At 37.4% G+C, this 18,479-nt stretch overlaps 4 protein-coding genes across 4 annotated transcripts; 2 read left to right on the top strand and 2 right to left on the bottom strand.

Annotated features, from left to right (window-relative positions):
• Window positions 1-123: 123 nt before the first annotated feature.
• MONOS_905 (uncharacterized protein) lies at window positions 124-6,888 on the top strand (the record flags this gene model as incomplete). Its single annotated transcript, XM_067879508.1, has 6 exons — window positions 124-178; window positions 234-260; window positions 352-536; window positions 614-723; window positions 836-6,203; window positions 6,297-6,888. 5 exons carry the CDS (start codon window positions 124-126, stop codon window positions 6,066-6,068), a joined length of 5,610 nt encoding a protein of 1,869 aa, XP_067728591.1. The 3' UTR covers window positions 6,069-6,203; window positions 6,297-6,888.
• A 1,024-nt stretch (window positions 6,889-7,912) lies between these two features.
• On the bottom strand, window positions 7,913-8,549 carry MONOS_906 (uncharacterized protein; the record flags this gene model as incomplete). The annotated part of the gene is made up of 2 exons (XM_067879519.1): window positions 7,913-8,383; window positions 8,448-8,549. The coding sequence occupies 2 exons, from the start codon at window positions 8,547-8,549 to the stop codon at window positions 7,913-7,915; spliced, it is 573 nt and encodes a 190-aa protein (XP_067728590.1).
• Window positions 8,550-9,331: 782 nt separating this feature from the next.
• MONOS_907 (putative ankyrin repeat protein) lies at window positions 9,332-13,285 on the bottom strand. Its single transcript, XM_067879530.1, has 3 exons — window positions 12,824-13,285; window positions 10,863-12,767; window positions 9,332-10,674 (listed from the first exon to the last, which is right to left on the bottom strand). The coding sequence occupies exons 1-3, from the start codon at window positions 13,247-13,249 to the stop codon at window positions 9,553-9,555; spliced, it is 3,453 nt and encodes a 1,150-aa protein (XP_067728589.1). The 5' UTR covers window positions 13,250-13,285; the 3' UTR covers window positions 9,332-9,552.
• A 43-nt stretch (window positions 13,286-13,328) lies between these two features.
• MONOS_908 (putative Bromodomain) lies at window positions 13,329-16,938 on the top strand. Its single transcript, XM_067879542.1, has one exon. It carries the CDS (start codon window positions 13,364-13,366, stop codon window positions 16,715-16,717), a length of 3,354 nt encoding a protein of 1,117 aa, XP_067728588.1. The 5' UTR covers window positions 13,329-13,363; the 3' UTR covers window positions 16,718-16,938.
• The last annotated feature ends 1,541 nt before the right edge of the window (window positions 16,939-18,479 follow it).

Genomic DNA, 18,479 nt, shown 5'->3' with positions numbered 1-18,479 from the left:
TGTTCTCTAAAATCATTCACAGTTGTTATTTTTCGTATGTTTTATTTATATGTTAATTTTTGTTTAACGAATTATTTTTTAATATCACCAACCCTTATTAATATCCTGAAAGCTCTGTCGAGGATGAATTCTTTCCCTGAAGATCAAGGAGCATCCTCCATGTATTTCATCCAAAGAAGTTTGTTTTTTTATAAAAGTTTCATATTCAATTGAAAAATTGTTTAATGTTTCAGACAATGCTCAGGTGGATGATGATGATAGTTTGTTAATTTGATATTCTTTAAGAGAATTCTAGCAAATTATTTTTTAATAATAATTATATATATGTATATATGTTAATGAATACATTAGGAGGAGTGAAACTTTTGGACGTGCCTTTACGTTATGATAAAGATCAGCTTCAAGGATTTTTTAGGGATATTGGAACAATCGATAGAATCCACAAACAAAAAAAATCGGAAGAATTTACAGGATATATTTTTATTTATTTTACGGAAGAGAAAAGTGCTTCCATACTTCTTAAGCATTCTTCAGTGGTATATGATCGTTTTATAAAAACCTTTTTTTTTTTTACAAATTCTTCCTTTTTTTTATAATTTTTGTGCAATTTTAGTCGCTGGAAAACACGCAATATAGAATACAACCCGCATTTAGAAACAAAACAATTGCTGTGAGAGGAGAGCTCGAAGACGATTTTGTTGAAATGTTAATGAATACATGCCAGTGTGCCTTTTCGATAAATTCATACAAAATTAAAATTTATTTTCTAATATAACAATTATATATATATATATATATATTTCTCTTTCTTTCTTTCTTTCCTTTTTTAAAAAAGAAATACTTTTGGAGATCTAACAGGTGTTTCCTTGGCGTCAGATCATCGTACTTGTTTTATTCAGTTTAAGAAGCGTTCAGATGCCATTAAGGCTCACGACAGCTTAGTTGATATAGTTAAACACGTTAAAAATGTCAGCGCACATTGGGCAAACGTGAACATTGGACGCAACACACTGTCATTCATCATTCGAAGATCAAATTCGTTCACCCCCAAAAGCGAAGTAATAAAGCAGGCAATATGGGAAAGGCTGAAGCACTTGCACGTAAAGCCTCCGCCAGAGCTGCTGAAGAAAGAAAAGTACGAGCAGCTTGTGGACCAGCTGCGGCTTAAGACGGAGGATGTGTATCTCCCCACAGAAAACGGGAAAATACAGGACTATGGCTTTGTGATGTTTCCTGAGATGGAAGGCTGGTCGAATGCATCAGAGTGCGTGAAACAGGCTCTGGATGAGCTATCCGGCAGCTTCGTCTACGAGATCGCACCCGCACCGTCTATGCAGCAGTCGATATACTCCTCCTCTTCCTCCTCCTCATCCTCCTCCTCATCCTCATCTTATTCTTCATCCTCTTCGTCGTCCATTGGATCATCTACGACACCTCCACCGTTCGGCTGCAAGATGACCTTCTACTTCTGCCGCAACATGCGCATCGACGAGTCTATCCGCCTGCCGCGCCTGCGCAACATCGTCTCGTCTGTGTACACAGCCGCCAGTCAAAAACCGCCAGAACAAGACAGATTCAACCAGTACAGCACCGACAAAACTGTAAAGATTTTGTTCGACAAAGGAACCAAATACAATACGCCCTCGACTTACAACAGCATGAGCAAACAAGGCATAAGCCCTGGAAGTGGAGTTGGTGTTGGAGTTGGAGCTGGGCAAACAGACCAGAAATTATATTCTTTATATTCTCCTTCCACAAATCTTTCTCCCGTGACATCTAATTTGTCAGTGACTTCGCCTCCATTCTTTCCGAAATCCATGCAGACACCCGGGACATCCTCATCAGCAGCACCGAATGCAGTGGCAAGCACAAACATAAACCCAACTTCAACTTCAACTTCAGCTCCAACTTCGACTCCAACCACAACGACAGTCACAGCCACAACCACACCCACAAACGCACTTACAAGCGCACTTCCAAACCCCGCCGCAAGCACACTCACCAGCACTGTTCAAATGCAGACACCAGCACCGACTTCTCCTTCTCCTTCTCCTCATCCTTATCCCCCTCCGGGCATCAACACCTCTGCCTCTTTGACTGCTCCTTTTTCTTCATCATTTACACAGCCATCATCATCTTCTTCTTCACCAGTGTCGTCATCATCGTTATTGTCATCTCCATCGTCTTTTGCATCTGCACCTATTCCTTCATCCCCTTCCTCTGCCACTTCCTTTAGCTCATCTTTTTCACCATCGCAATTATCAATATCGCAGTCAGCATCACCATCACCTCCCTCCTCTTCCTCTTCCTCTTCCTCCTCCTCCTCCTCCCCCTCTTCTTCTTCTCTTCCCATGTTAACAAACACCAGCACATTCGCTCAGCCCAGCAACACCCAAACCCAGTCCGATCAGTCTCCATCGATGCATTCCATTTCCTCCAACGATTGTTCGCCTTCTGCTGCTGTCCAAAGCAATCCTTCCCTGTTCAATAACATTCAGTTTCACATTCAACAACCTCAGCAAGTACAGCAAGCACAACAAATGCCTCTGAATCGCGTCTTCTTTTCTCCTCCTCCTCCTCCTCCACCTCCTCCTCAGTCTGGAGGCTCATATCCACTTCAATCCTTTCCCCCCCAAGTGCTCATGCACAGCCCTCTTCCCAATGAATTTAATTCGAATCCTCCTTTTCTTTCTCAAAGCAACAGCAATATGCTCCCTGGGCAAGCCTCGCAATCACAGCAATCCTATTCCTATGCCATTCCTCCTGCCAATTCCTCTGCACCCATCAACATCAATGCTCTTCAGATGCAAATGTTCCTACAACGACAGCAACGCCCGCAGCAACAACCACAGCTTCTGCTGCAGTCCAGCACGGGGCCAGTGCTCGGTCCCAATCAGCCTTCTTTGCTCCCCATTGACATTGACCCAGGCGCTGTTGCCAATGGAATGCCTGCTCAAATTGCCCAGATCCCACATCAGATTAGATTTTTCCAGGCGATTCAGGCTATACAGGCTATACAGCCTATACAGACTGCCCCTGCTCAGCAAGTACAGGCGCATCCGATGAAAAACTTCCGCGGGGGCGAAGAGGAAACAAACGATGGTTTCTTTGAAATTGTTGGGGATGGCACTGGTGAAAGAAGAAGAGAAGGAGATGAAGCGGCGGTTCCAGTGGACGATGGGTTGAATGATGCAGTGGACCGCTCGCCTTCTCCAACAGGCTCTTCATCTTCTTCCTATTCTTCTTCCTCTTCCTATTCTTCCTCCTCCTCCTCTTCTTCTTCCTTTACCTCTTCTTCTTCCTTTTCTTCTTCTTCTTGTTCTTCTTGTTCTGGTTCACCTTCACCTTCGCCTTCACCTTCACCTTCTTCTTCCTCTTCCTCTTCCAGATCCTCTGACCCAGACGCCCATAGCAGCTACGACCACGAAGGCAGTCAAGATTCCAGAAGCATTAGAGACTTCGACGATATGCAGCACAACACTTGCCCTGACGAAACAACCAGCTCCAGAAACGCTACCTGCGGCTCGTCGGTTCCAGCTACCTCTGCAACGTCTGCTTCCTCTGCTACCTCTGCTTCCTCTGCTTCCGCTGCATATTCCGTTGCTTCTGCTGGATCTGCAACCTCTGATTATTCTGTTGCTTTAGATGCTCCGGGTGCTCAGAGAATGAATTACATTCAGCGCTCTGTTTCAGTCCCGCCGGACGAGCGGGAAAAGAAAGCGCGGAGTCTGTCAGTCGGTGGAGACATGTCCTTTATGCATCGCTCGCTATCGTGCGTCGATCTGGGCAGTACGAGACATGAGTATCCGAGCGATGGGCTGCTGGTGTACAGCGGCTGCATCAAGTTCTTGTCGTTCAGCTCTACCCCAGGGGGCGTGTTTCAATTGGGGAAGAAGGATGAAAATAGTGATGTCAAAAGGTGTGAGGAAGATGATGCATTCTTCTCGAAACCGCTGGTTGCACTGCAGCAAAAGGATTTTATGGAACTGATTAAGTACGCGCTGTCGCTTGCACGGATGCTGGCCAGGGAGAAAAAGAGGAGAGAAGCAGAACTGATCGCTGAACACATGGCAGAAAAAAGGAATTATGGATTCCAGAACACGGATGACAATCAGCAGAAAGAGGAATCGTATGAGGAAGAAAACGACAAAATCGAATTCAACAAAATTAATGTGATTAACCGGAATGTGGGAGGTGACCAGCCAGAGAAGAGACAGGAAATAAGCCAAGTTGCCATCATGAGGACCAGCCAGACAGCCAACGAAGTGCAAGAAGGCAGAAGCACAGCTGAGCCGAGCGCTGCGAGCTACTATGTTCCACAAATGAAAAGAAGCGCCGATGTTCCACAAATTCCAAGAAGCACCGGTGTGAATGAGGTGTTCATGGACCAGTCCATTTTCCCGAGATACACACAAGTCAGCCACGAGTCAGCTTTGCTGATGTATCCGTTTGTGGATAAAGAAGAGATGAAGAAAATAATCTCACAGGAGATGCTGAATTCGAGAGATGATCTGATTGAAAACTATTTGCACGAGGAGAAAGACTATGAATATACAATGGAATTGAATGCGCCCTTCTTTAACGAAGCAATGAGTCAGCATCAGGTGGAGAATGAGCAGAACACAGATGTGCAGAAGGAGATCGAGATGACTCGTTATGAAGGAATAAGGCATTCGTGCCAAGTTGATGGCGATGGCGATGGCGATGGTGATGGTGATGGTGATGGTGATGGTGATGGTGATGGTGATGGTGATGGTGATGGTGATGAAAATGAAAATGAAAATGAAAATGGAAATGAAAATGGAAATGAAAATGGAATTAGAGATGGCGGTGATGGTGGTGGTGATGGTGGTGGTGGTAATGTAGATAATGATGGCCACACAGAGCAAGGAGCAATAAGCCAAAGCAATGCCATCCAATCAGTAAGCTCTGCTGAAGATACAGATGCTCTTAAGAAGAATACACACAACGATGAAAACAATGAAAACAATGAAAACAATGACAGTAATGGCAGCAATGCCACCGAAGAAACCATTGACACAGACCATTCCTCGTCTTCGTCTGGATCTTCGCTTATGCCTCATGCTGTTAAAGAAGACATTTCACAGATTCAGTTGGTTGACGATGATCAGACCAATTATACCTATCAATTTCAAAGCAAAGATATTGAAACAGATGTTTTATCGTTGTTTCCCCCCGAAAAGCGGGAAGTATTTGTTGAATCCATTGAAAAAAATTCCAAACTTCAAAATCAGTATTTTTTCACAAATAATTCTATACCAGAAGACCCGACAAATATCAAAATATGTTCACCAGGCTCTTATTCTCCTTCTTTTTCTCCTTCTCTTTCTCCTTCTCTTTCTCCTTCTCTTTCCACTTCTCCTTCTCGTTCGCAATCTCGCTGTTTTTCTCCACTTTCATGTTTGTCCCTCTCCAATAACGCTTCACAGAATTTCAATACAAGTACGTCAAATGAAAACTCCTTCGTTTCTTTGTATAGAAAATGCGATTCATACAGCAAGTTTGGGCAAACGCTCTCGCCTTCTGATAAAGTTGAGCCTGATTTCACTGAAGGAAGCACTGATTTATTACAGTTGCTTGTCACAAAGGAGTCAGCAGATTTAGATAAATATGCGGTTATTGAAAGGAATGATGCAAGTGAACAAAACGGCGTGCAACCGGAAAATGTGTTGCAGCCAGAGCCACTTAAAGTCTCAGAAGCAGAAAATGATGGAAAGGAGAAAGGAAAGGACATTAGAACGGAGAAAGATGAAAATGGGAATGCAGAGAAGGAGATAGAAGATAAAAATATAAAAGATATAAAAGAAAAAGACATTAAAGAGGATAAAGACGATAAAGGCAATAAAGACGATAAAGAAATAGAAAAAGAAAAAATTGAAAAGGAAGAAGAAGGCAACAAGATAAATAAAGATGTTGGAGATAACAACGAAATAACTGAACGTTCAGAAAAAAGTGATGAAGGTGAATGTACAAAAGATGAAGAAGCGGAAAAAACGAATGAAAATTTAAAGAAGACAGAAGAAATCGAAAATATGGATGAGCATTGACTTCCTAATCGAAACTGAGAAAGAAAGAAAGCACCCTGAATTATTTATTATTATTTTTATTATTATTTTAGATAGACAATGTATTCTACAGCAACAATCTTGAAGCAAGCGCAATTATGAAAGGAAGTTTAAAAGGTGTGAATTTTTTTTTTTTTTTAAGGCTAGCACATTCAAAATTAATATATCTTTCCTTCCACCCTTCCCTTCTTCATGGAATTTGGCTCAAAGTGTTTTTAGTGAGATTTATTTATTTTGATGCATTGACGTGTGTGGTTATTGATAATTTGTTGTATTTTGCACAAAAATAAAGTCAAAAAGAAAGAAAGAAATATTATTAGAGAGACAAATAAATAAATATCAACTTGCTGAGTACAAAAAAAGTGTACTTAAGTTTAGTTTTACGTTGGTTATGTTTTTTGTTCAAATTATGAGATTCTATGTCTTATCATATCACTTTTCTATTTGACTTTTCTCCTTTTTTTAGACGTTCTCTTCAACTTTTATTTGATATACATTGGACAGCTGGGGAAGTCTGTGTGATATAATGCCTTTTTTTTTGAGTAAAGGCAAATGAGCACAGTAGGTGAAGCTGTAAATTATATTTTTGATATTACATATTTGAAATGAAGAACTTTCTTGTGCGCGTTGTGCTGTTTTCGATCACTCTACGTTTCTGTTCTTTTTTCTAGTTTTGGCTTACAAATTATTAAGAATTTCATGTTGTCTTATTCATTTCACTTCACATAATACATTGAAAATACACTTTATTTGGAAGCTTTTTTTTCCAAGAAATATAACAATAAATAATTCATCATGTTAGAAACAATAAGGAAATATTCACAAACTAATTTTTATTTTCCAAAAACATTTCCGTAAATACACTTAATACACGGAAACTCAAAATACCATCATACAAAATTACTTGTGAATCAACGTTTGTTTCAGACTTTTTCGATTAAAGAATCAAAAGGAGGAAATATTCATATTTGTGACAAGTCTGAAAATTTGATTCATTTCTTTTTTTGTAATCAACTCTCTCAACAAACCCTATTCAAACAATAACAGAGGTTGACTGTAATTGCAAAAAAGCTTCAAAAAATTTTCTTCTATTTTTACTCCTGAAAGACAAACCTCCTAATTATTCTCATTCAGACAATTCTATTCCTCAATTACAATGTTAATTATTTATGAAAACAATCATCACAGAACATTTATTCGGTACAAAAATTTGCCTTTCACTCACCCAAATGCGAAACATATTCATTGGAAAGAAATAACCACTTTCAAATTCATTCATCGCAAAGCCTTTTGATATGAAACATCATTGGAGCGCATTGTCTGAATTTTTAATGGATGAAACATTTTGAAAACATTTTATAAACATATAGATCTCATAGCTCTGGGTATGAATGGGGGACGGAGGATGTTTCACTATAATCTTATTCCAAATTTGTTGAATCTCTCTGTATATGCATTTGTTGAGTGTTTGTAAGGTTAAAAAAATATATCCATTCAAAAATTATAAAATCAAAAAATATATAAAATTAAATAAAATAAAATAAAGAAAGAACAAAAACTTGGGCAATAAAAACAAAATTATCAAATCACAAAATAAGAAAAAAAGAAAATATTTAATGAATGAAAAATTTTCCGAAGAAAAAGAAAAATTAGTCAAAATGTTAAGCAATTTCATAATTACACAAAATATAATAACAACAGTTTTTTTTTACAAAATATTGAATTCCACTTATAGAAAAGCTTTCAAAAAATGCCATGAAAAGGCATCTTTTGAGAACGTAACTTTAACATAAAATTACAATCAAAAATACTCAAAACATGATTATTCAATCCTTTTCAGTTGCAATGTTATTTCTTTCAACAACAAAAGAAGGCTGCTGGAACGCAATTTGGGTCTGCGCAGAAGGATACTGCTGCGAATACTGACTGACCTGCGAAGCATCAGCAAAATTTGGCTGAATGATGTCTGAGTTATACTGTGCCTGGTATATGTTGTAATTTTCAGAAGGTAAGAGCAGCGTCTCATCTGAGGGAGGCTGAAATGCAGTGGGTGGCAGCATTTGATGCGGGGGCAGCAACTGCGCAGAAGAAGAAGAAGAAGATATGTTCACATTCTGTGACTGCAAAGATAGAGCAGAATAAGCTTCCTGCTGAGAAGTGAAAGAAGAAGAATTTGCTTGAAGCGTTGGTGTGACAACAGATGCAAAGCTGTTTGCTGAAGATTCTGAAAATGGCGCGTACAACGATTGATAAGCCTGATCAGCATATGCCGGCTGCTGAATGTCAGAAGACTGCATCTAACAATTATTGAAAAGAATAACATTAACAAATTTTTTAACGCATTGAAAAATTGAAGCGAACGTTTAGGTAATTCATTTGTGCAATTATTGAATTGTATTTAGAAACATAATCAATAATACTTTGTATTTGTTCATAATACAAAGAAAAACTTTGAGTTGACATGATACCATCTCGTGTTTTAATTGTAAACAAATACTGTTTTGATTTTTGGCGTTTATTTCTTTCTTCATCTAAATTGCCAGAGGATTTAGAAAGCATCGCTATTTCTTGAATATCTGTCATGCGAAGTATCAAATGACTTTCACGACGGCAAGCAATTTTTCCAAAAAATGTTGGTAAAGAATTAATCCTCAATGTTCCTTCAGTTGAATCACAAATTATCGTATATGAAATATGTTTCCTTAAAATAGAAAACTATAAATATTATCGTATAAAAACGATTATGAGAAATTGAGAAATAAACTGTGGTTGCGAGTAAGCCGACAATCAAAACAGGAATCGTCTGGTGGATAAAAAATAAGTGAAATATAAAAAATAAATGATGACTGCATACAAAAACTGTTATGTAATTTATAAAAAGGCACAGTACACAAATTGCTACTGTAAAAATAGCAAAAATAATGAATAGGAATACAATGTTGCATTTGGATGGATCCTCTAAAATGGAATGCCAAAATTGCAAAAGTTAAAATTTACGCTATCAAACTTCTTATAATTAATTTGTTTTGCTCACTTGTATACATTTGACCACAATTGATTCAAAAATATTTTTTATAAATGTGAACAGATTGCAAAGTTATATTAATTTTGATCATGAAGAATTAATAACCTCTTTCTAACAGAGTATATTTGAAAGGTTCAAATTGCTTTTTGAGCAAAATTAGTGAAAAGTTTTTTTTTTATTTTTTGTAAAGCTTGCGACCTTTCAAAAAATTATTGTCAAGTTTTATGACAGTTCTTAAAATGGTATATTCCTTTAAACATTGACTGCAGATCGATAAAAAAGACAAATAATCGAATTTCAAATGATAAAATTTGCTTTAAAAACAGTATTAAAATTTATGATTTTAAAAAAAATTTAAGCATCTTAGCTAATTACATATGAATCATTTGCATGATTCAAACACTAAATAAAAAGAAAAACTCAAAACATTTTCAGAGTTTGCTAGCTTGAGTCTGGTATATCAAAACTGCAGCAATTTGACTGTGGTTGTTGATAAGCTGACAATTGGCTAGCATTCGCATTCGTCCGCTTCTTCACTCTTTCACAGCCAGACGGAGAGAGTGCAAAGGGAAGCGGGCGAGAAGAATACCGAAATGTGTAGGATGAAATGGGAGTGCATTTTTCATTCAGATTCAGCGGGCTGCTAATCGCCTGCTCCACGTTGACAATGCAGTCGCTGTCTGAAACAACCTCCTTCTGCACTGCCACAGTCTCGTCTTCTACTGTCAGCTTCTCAAAGGCATCTGTCCTGCTTCGAAGGAGCACCGAATCTGCAATGCGGGTGAGCAGAGAGGACCGGGGCGGGAGAGGAGGAGGGAGGATCAGCTGAAGTGACGCAGGCATTTGACGCGAAAATGACGAAGCAGAAGCAGAAGTCGATGAAGATGAAGAAGAAGCTCCATGTTCCATGTGCTGAGGCCGATGCGGACACAGTGTGTCCAGCCTCACTCTCCTCATTCGGACTTTCTTTTGCCCATTCTCAGCCTCATTTCTATCTGCACACTCAACACTTCCCTCTCTCCTCTCTTCTTTCTCCCTCTCTTTCTCCCTTTCCATTGAAGAGGACGCAGCACTTGGTGCACTGAAAGGGTTGAGACATTCTCCTGTCTGAACAAAGAAATGTGCATAATGATCGATATTTCGGTCTTCGTTTGTTGTCAAATTAGAGCAAAGCAGATAGATCTGCGTGCCAATCATCGTCATCGAAAAGATGACAAACATGATCACAGACACGAAATGCGCAAAGACAAACGGATGAGACACAAACAAATACCAGAAAAACACAGGGAAATTGAAAATACTCAGCGACTTCCCTTTGGCCCACCCTCCGTTTTCTGCAGCAGTCACAATGAAGAAGCAGTAGAACAGGCAGTTCAGAAGCACAACCGCAAGAAAGGCTGCAAAGAAGTGCTTGTTCTTGGCTCCGATGCAGTTGTTCACCCAGATGCAGTGGTGGTCCATCTCAGCCACGCAGCAGTGGCAGTGTGCACAGTGCTTTGAGCGAAGAGGGCGTGGAATGCGACAGGAAGAGCACAAGGAGATAGGAGTTCCAGACATAAGGTGCTGAAAGTGGAGGAGGAGAGAAAGAAATTCAATTAGAAAAAACATGTGATGATTATGCAATAAAAATTAAACGAAAGTGAAAATGAAAGAAAAAAATCAAAAAGAAAAAGAAAAATTTTTTGAAATAAAAATTGGATTTTTTTTTTCAAATTTGAACAAATAGTTTCGATAAGAAATAGATTGCACACATGATTGAAAAATCTACTCAGGTCTTCACATTCATTGATGTTGAATCTCTGAGGTATTTCTTCGTATTGACTTTGTTTTTCCTCTTCTTTTGCTCTGTTTTCATCTTCAATGCTTCTCATAACTGTATTACTGTCGCTTCCATCAGGTTTATCATTGCACTTCTCATTTATGATGCTGGCTTCCTCTCGAAAATACGGTTGAGCCATGTCATTAAAAAGAGGAAAACGCGCAATCTGTTTTGGTGAAATGAAAGAATTGCTTAAAGAGTGCTTTTTGGAACGGGAAGAATGAATAGGAGACGATGAGGTTGCAGAAGAGGATGAAGAGGCAGAAGAAGAAGAAGAAACACTCAGCAGAGCACTTCGATCAGTTTGAAATTCACCTCTGTTTTCATATTCAAAATCTCCAATCAAGTGTTCATGTTCAACCTCCTTTCTCCACATAGAATCCTTCTTGTCAGCAAAGCATCTGCTTGCTGAAGTTAAATGGCTTTCTCCAAACGCAAAATGAGGTGGAAGAAATGAAATGTAGTTTGAAAGAAATAGAAATGGTGTTGACAGTAATCTCCTCAACAGAAGAGGCAGAAGCCTCCACAATTTGGTAAGCACAGACGAAACAATCCGAATAACAAGACTGCATATTGAACATAACCACTCGATGATATCAAAATCGTTGATATGCACACTTTCCTCCTCGTCCTCTTCACTCTCATAATTCCCTGCTCTTCTTTTCATTGCTCTCTTTTTCTCTCTCTCTTTCTCCTCTCTCTTTCTCCTTCTTTCTCTTTTCCACAGCTCAAACACTTCGCCGTTCCAAACCATCTCCCACACTTTCTCATTGGGGCATTGAGGAATTCTTCCTGGATCAGAAAAGACTAACATTATCCACATCACCAGAAGAATCTTTGCAAGACAATGCATTATGACCCCTAATTCTTGAGTTTCTTCAGGAACTGCAAATCTATTGGTTTTTTCTTTCTCTTTCTCACTTTCTTTATTATTTCTTCGAAAATTATTACTATTACTATCTTTTCCGTTCATGTTTGTTTTCGCTCCAGAGTTTTCATAATTGACATTTCCTTTTCCTTTGCCAAACAGCAGCTTCAAATCTTTTCCAAACAAATATCCTCCCTTGTTTGCAACAGCGCTCGAACTTTCTTTCATCTCCTTATTTTTATCAAATTCTTCATTTCCAATAACACCATTGCAAATCAATGACGTTATCAAAAACAGTCCTCCCAACACAACTAATATCGTAAGTGAGGGCATGTTGATAAATCCGCGGCTCGGAATCCTCTTTGCGAATTTAATATTTCCCGATCTGACAGCTCGCAGTGTGCAGTTTCTTGTGTATGCCTGCTCAGTTGACTGATTGTGCTTTGTCTGCTGTCTTTTCCCAAATTCAAGCTCTGCTGTTTTTGCTTCCTCTTCTTCTGTAAAGAGAGTGTTCTGTCCTTTTTCGTTCAATGATGCTGGTGATTCGGTTGATTGAACAAGAGGAGAAGATGATGATGACGATGAAGAAGATAAAGAAGCAGACGAAGTGCCACGAGGTTCAACAGTTGATCCTGGAATAATATCCTCTCCAAATATATTGAAAGGAATAGCCTTTTTTTTGTTGCGCTCTTCTTGTTCCTTCCTTTGAGCATATTCCATGCAATTTTCACCTTTTTTATTTGTAATGTTGATATCTGCCCCGTTATCGGTCAGAACGCGAACAGTTCCTAATTGATTTCTTTCCACACCAAAATGAAGCGGGGTAAGTCCTTCATCATCTACATCATTTATGTGTCCAGGATAACCTCGGATGAGTAATTCCATGCATTCAGGGCTATTTCCAGCTGCTGCCCAATGAAATGCTGTCCGACCAAGATAATCTTTCGTAAGAGGGGCTTTCTTTCTTATCTAAAAATAAAATAAAATAATTACAAAAATTTGAAAAGAGTATTAAAAGAGCAGACAAGATATTCAAGCACAAGAGCTTTTCCGCGACTAACTGCACAAATCAGCAATGTAATACCTCTATGATCTGAATATTCGAAATTCCCTCCATGTTGAAGCAAATAGTGAAGAATAGGTACATTTCCTTTTTTTGCAGCAAGTGATACAGGTGTATCATAAGTTGAAGAGCATATTGCATTCGGATCTGCACCTTGGTTCATTAAAAAGGAAACCATCGCAATATTTTCTCTTTCCACAGCCCAATGTAAAGCGTGCATATGATTTTCATCTTCAGTTTCAATATCTACACCCTTCATCAACAAATGTGCACAAAGAATTTGATTTCCTCTTTTTGCTGTTCGTATTAATGTCTGTCCCATCATGGCCGGAGGAAGCTTATCATTTGATCGTATTTGGGCTTCAAATGAGCCATAGGGAGATATCATTTATTAAAATATCTCAGTTTTTCAATGAACTGATCTGAAAATTAATAAAAAGTTTTTCATTAATAACCATAATCAATTCAAAATGTCTGGAAAGTTCGCATTTTCCGGAAAGTGATGTCAGTGTTGCACAAGCCAAAGCAACTATTTTCTTTACATACTAAACCAAAAAGTTTGCACTTGCACGCAGAATCTGTTACAAAGCCAATATTTCATGCTCCAAAACTTACTTCTGATTTAAAGGAGCAGGATATTCAATCTGATAATTTGAAAGAAAAGTTAAGTGAAGATAGCAAAACAACTTTTCCAACACATAATAAAATTGAACATTCACAGGAAACGCCTCCTACACAAGATAACAGTTCGTTAGAATTTCATCGCGCTCTCTCGGATTCACAGAGGTCATCTGTCACTTTTCCTGCATCTGCTGAACCAGACAGTAATGATATATCAGCAGATATAAATCATAAGCCTGTTGAACACGAGCAAATTGTTCATTCACAAAATGCAACAAGTTTAAATCTTCCCTCAGAATTATCAAATGACATTAAATTGAAAAAAGATATCCCGTTGGTACAGCTTGAGTTAGATGCCGGTAAAATAGTGGAGCCTCGTTCATCTCGCTGGAGCGATTTCCCTATTTCAAAGAAAGATGAAATTGTTGTTGTTGTTGCAAACTACATTCAGTTCTTAAATCATTATTCGGATCATCTAGACAGATCTGCTATCGATAAAATACTTCAAAGCATCAAAGATAAAAAATATATCTATGGAACGGTGACAGAAATTGAATCATTCAAATCTCCATCATCAACGTTACAATTCACAAATTTTAGTATTAATGAAATTAAAGGCGAATATTCCAGTAAAGACACTTTATTGATTAAACAAGTTTCAATTTTCTCTCTTCCATTTCTTTCTTTGGAAACTCCTCAACATCTTTTGCCCAGAAAAAGATTTGATCAATGTGTAAATTATTGGCATGTAGGGATGCACTTCTCTTATCCATTTGCAGATCCCAATGATCCAGAACATTGCGTTACATGGGAAGAAGGCCGCATTTACAATAAGGGGATTGAATCACGACAAAGCAAATTTGATGCACTGCTCAGAGAAATGGATGAAAATGGAGTTACCGTAAAGCTTCGAGATGAAATGGAACAATTGCAAAAGGAAAATTATGAAAGAGACCCACTGAACGAATTGAGCGTTGTGTGGTTTGAACAAAGAGCAAGTGATCGTGAATGGATTATTGCTCTGAATCAGCAAATATCTCATGTTAGCCCTTGGGAACTTTACCCGTCTGAGGCCTTTGACAAAAGAGATGACTCAAAATGTAGAAGACTTTGGAAGGTTCATCAGATGAACATTCCAATAGAAATGATGCGAGACAAAGAAGAGGAAGAAAAGAGGAAGAAAAAAGGCAAGAAGATAAGTAGAATTGGAATGAAAATCAAAAACGATGATGATGAAGATAATGAAGAAAATGAAACGAAAAAAAAGGATGAAAATGAAGAAACAAAAGAAAAAGAATCTTCATCAACTTCATCTGCATCTACCACCGTTCCAGATATTTCTGAAAGGGAGCATCTTTCCACCAGCGAAATGCAACGTGTATATCGTTTTGTTATTGGAGAACTTGAAGAATGTGAAGGAAGCGGTATTTTCGAAAGTAAAATAGACAAAGAAGAAGCACCTGGATATCGAAAGATAATAACAAAGGAGATGACAACAAAAAAGATCAAGAAGAAGATTTCAAAGGAAAAATATGGAACAAATTGGATAAAGTTTGCAAAAGATGTGAGATTAATGCTTGATAATTGTCAAAAAGTATTTGACTATCAGCGAAAACTGTTGAAAAGCAAAGAGAAATCGAAAGAGAACGAAGGACAAATGGATGAAGAAGCTGAAAACACGGAAGAAGAACCAAAAAGATTTGAAGAGACCATCGCTGATATGGTTCGTGTTTTGTTTAATAAGAGAGATGCAGAGATGAAAGGTGTGTGGTTTGTAGAAGAAAGTGAAGAGGAAGAGGAAGAGGAAGAAGATGAAGAAGAAGTGGAAGATTATGATTCTGCACTTGATTTTGATGAGACTGAAGAAGGCCAAGAAGAAGATGACGACAGGAATGATGGAGATGCATTTGAAAAGCCGAAAAAACCACAACAGAAGCGTAAGAAGGTGGGAAGACCAAGAAAGATAACCAAAGATATGAAAAAGAAAAAGTCATCCTCTGCTTCGGCTTCTTCTTCTTCTTCTTCAAAATCTTCAAAGAACAAAAACAAGCCGAACAGAATTCGGCACACAACAAAAGGGCGAGATCAAGAGGACGATGATGAAGAAGAGGAAAAGGCAACCACGGAAGATTCAGCTTCTTCAAAGGAAGTAGAAGAGGATGATGAAAATCTTGGAGAGAGTTCTACAACAGCAATTAAGAAGAAAAAGATACCAAAGAAAAAGCTAATAAAGAATGAAAAGGGCAAATCAAAAAGAGGAACAACTCAAAAAAGGAGGATGGCTGATGAAAGTTCTGCAGGCGAAGAAAATGAAAAGGAACAGGACACTAAAGCAGACGAAGGGAAAGAGTTCGAAGCAAAACAGTCTGAAATATCATCAGTGAGCGAAATTGAGAGAGCTGGTAATGAAAAGCAATTAGAAAAGAATAAAGGAACTGAAGCTCGTGAAGAAAAAGAAAAGACAGCTGAAGCTAAATCCTCAAATGAATCAGAAAATGCAAAAGGACTTCAGTTTGTTGGAAGCAAAGAGGTGAGTCCAACAGCCAAGACACCTGCATCTCCTCCTCCGCCTCCTTCACCTCCATCAAAGCATCCAGTGATGAGTGCGGAGATCAAGTCAATGAAACAGTCTGAGATGGAAGATGATAAGGAAGAAAGAAAAGAAGGAGAAAATGAATGCCAACCTTCTCTTGTTTCAATCAATAAATCGTTAACAACGCTTAACGTTACTGACTCTGCATCTTCTTCTCCAATTCCAGTTTCTTCTTTTCTTCTTCAGAACATTGCAGCGTCACCAGCAACAGAAACACTAAACAGCACCACCTCCTTCTCCACTCCGCAGCAGTCAACTCCGCTTGCAATCTCTGCTCATTCAACATCGTCTCCTGCATCGCTTATGATCTCTACTTCGGCATCTTCTTTGCCTTCGAGCACATCCCCAAACAGCACCTCCTTGGCTGTTTCAACGCCAGCCACTCCTCTTATCCCTACTCAGCTCTCGCCACAGAGTTCTATGATGGTTTCTGTTGTTTCCTTCACACCTGTTTCAAGTACTTCTTCAACTGCACTCTCTTCGATGTCAACAGCATTGTCTGCTTCTTCTGGGCAACAAGCAGAATTTGGAACGCCTTTGATCACTGCGTACTCTCCTTCACCATCTTCTATTTCATTAACTGCAAAACATCCAGAGGAGCATCAAAGCATTGGAGATCTTGTATTGCAAAGAGAAGAATAGAAATGTGCTTGAAAATATGAACTTATCCTTTCTTGTTTAAGGATCTTTTCATTCACCTTTTTCATCGCAGCTTGAATTTTTCTACTTTTGGTTGATTACTTTCAACCTTTCATACGCACTCCACAAACAAAATACATTTCCTTTTGATTATAATCACCTCTATGTTTACGTAATAAAGAAAAATATGCGAAGCAAAATAAAAAAAGAAATGAAAAAAAAAATGGGATGAAAAGCAAATAGTTCAATAAAAAGAGGCAAATTGTCTTTCCTGTTGAAACGCCAAGGAAAACAAAGAAGGCAAAGAAGAATAGAAAGGAAAAAGTTAATTTCACCATTGGCAAAATTTATATATAAGAAAAAATTCAATAAGGAAAATTTAATAGGAAAATTTTATGTAGAAAATCAACAAAGAAAAGGAAAACATCACAAAACATAGAAATAAAATGAATTTTCGATTGAAAAAAATTGGAGTATTAATTGAACGGAATGTTTTGCATTTTGAGATGTTTCTTAATCAGAGACTTCACAACAAAGTCTTATTTTGAATTAGAAAGGAGAAAGAAAGAGAAAGAGAAAGAGGCAAGTGAAAGAAACGAGATAAGTCACGAAGAAGAAAATAAATACAGGAGATTTCAAAAAAAAAGTGGAAAGCTAAAAAAAAAATGATAATAAAGTCGCAGAAACTGATGTTTGATGGACTTTTAAAAACAACAAAGATAAAAAAAAACAGTAGTATATGGAATGGAAACTGCATCAAACAATTATGTTTTCATATGTGGAGTGAAATAGTATCTCCAAAATTATCAAAAAAAGAAAGAAAGAAATTCGAAAGGAAAACTTGTGAATTCACTTTTTCTTCGAGAACTTAAAAGAATAAAATTGCATCTTCAGACAAAACCAAAATTATTCATAAAATTACAAATGAAAGTGTTCAAAAAATTTATCATATTACAGGTATTAATCAGCATAATTTACAAGTGTCAATATGAAGACACAATCGTAAAATTTGCTTCAGCATCCCAAAAAAAAAAAAAAAAAAAAAAAAAAAAAAAAAAAAAAAAAAAAAAAAAAAAAAAAAAAAAAAAAAAAAAAAAAAGTAAAAATGATTAAATTTTTGTTGAAACACTGCTTCAAACAAATGGAAGAGCTAAGAATATAACAAAATAGATGCTCAATCAACTACTATCGAATGGAGCGTAATTGAAAGCACAGTCAATTAAACATATACGAAATCTGCCAAAACTGTTAGTGTCAATCAAAGGTCTCAAAAGAAAGAAATAGAAAACAAGAAAAATTGTTATTTATTTTCGATTTCAATGAAGAAAAGTGAAGATTGCTTCAGAAGAAAACAAAATTAGGCACAATTTATTTTCGCAAACAAAAACATCTCAATTTTTTACGTAAACATATAAAAACTGTTCAGATAAAACATTCTTTTCGAAAAAAAAGGAGGAAAAAAAAAATAAATTATGAAAAATTTCTACAGATTCGATCTATTTCTTTGGTGTTATTAAATCGTTGCTTCTCCTCGAATCATCTCTTATTAATAAAGAAATCGCACTCAACTCCAATCTTCATGAAAGCAAATGCACTTCAAAGCACATTCAAGAAGCTTTGTGTTCAAAGTTCAGAACCATCAAAAACAAATGATGAAAGCACTGCCAACAATAAATTACAGCTTATCATTAAGATGGTCTAATCATTCTAAAAAAAGAAGATCAATGAATTCATTTCTTTTCTGCTTTTTTATACCCAAATGTCT

The sequence above is a fragment of the Monocercomonoides exilis genome (genome assembly GCF_001643675.1).
Source record: "Monocercomonoides exilis strain PA203 chromosome Unknown scaffold19-1596985, whole genome shotgun sequence".
NCBI lineage: Eukaryota > Preaxostyla > Oxymonadida > Polymastigidae > Monocercomonoides > Monocercomonoides exilis.
The sequence above is the reverse complement of the archived record's forward strand: the minus strand, read 5'-3'. Positions and strand labels throughout refer to the sequence as shown.

Coding starts and splice junctions, on each gene's coding strand:
- MONOS_908 (XM_067879542.1), top strand. CDS start 13,364: ATGTCAGTGTTGCACAAGCCAAAGCAACTATTTTCTTTACATACTAAA.
- MONOS_907 (XM_067879530.1), bottom strand. CDS start 13,249: ATGATATCTCCCTATGGCTCATTTGAAGCCCAAATACGATCAAATGAT. Junction 12,768..12,823: donor CTCTTGTGCTTGAATATCTT/GTCTGCTCTTTT, acceptor TTTTATTTTTAG/ATAAGAAAGAAAGCCCCTCT. Junction 10,675..10,862: donor TGAGTAGATTTTTCAATCAT/GTGTGCAATCTA, acceptor CTCCACTTTCAG/CACCTTATGTCTGGAACTCC.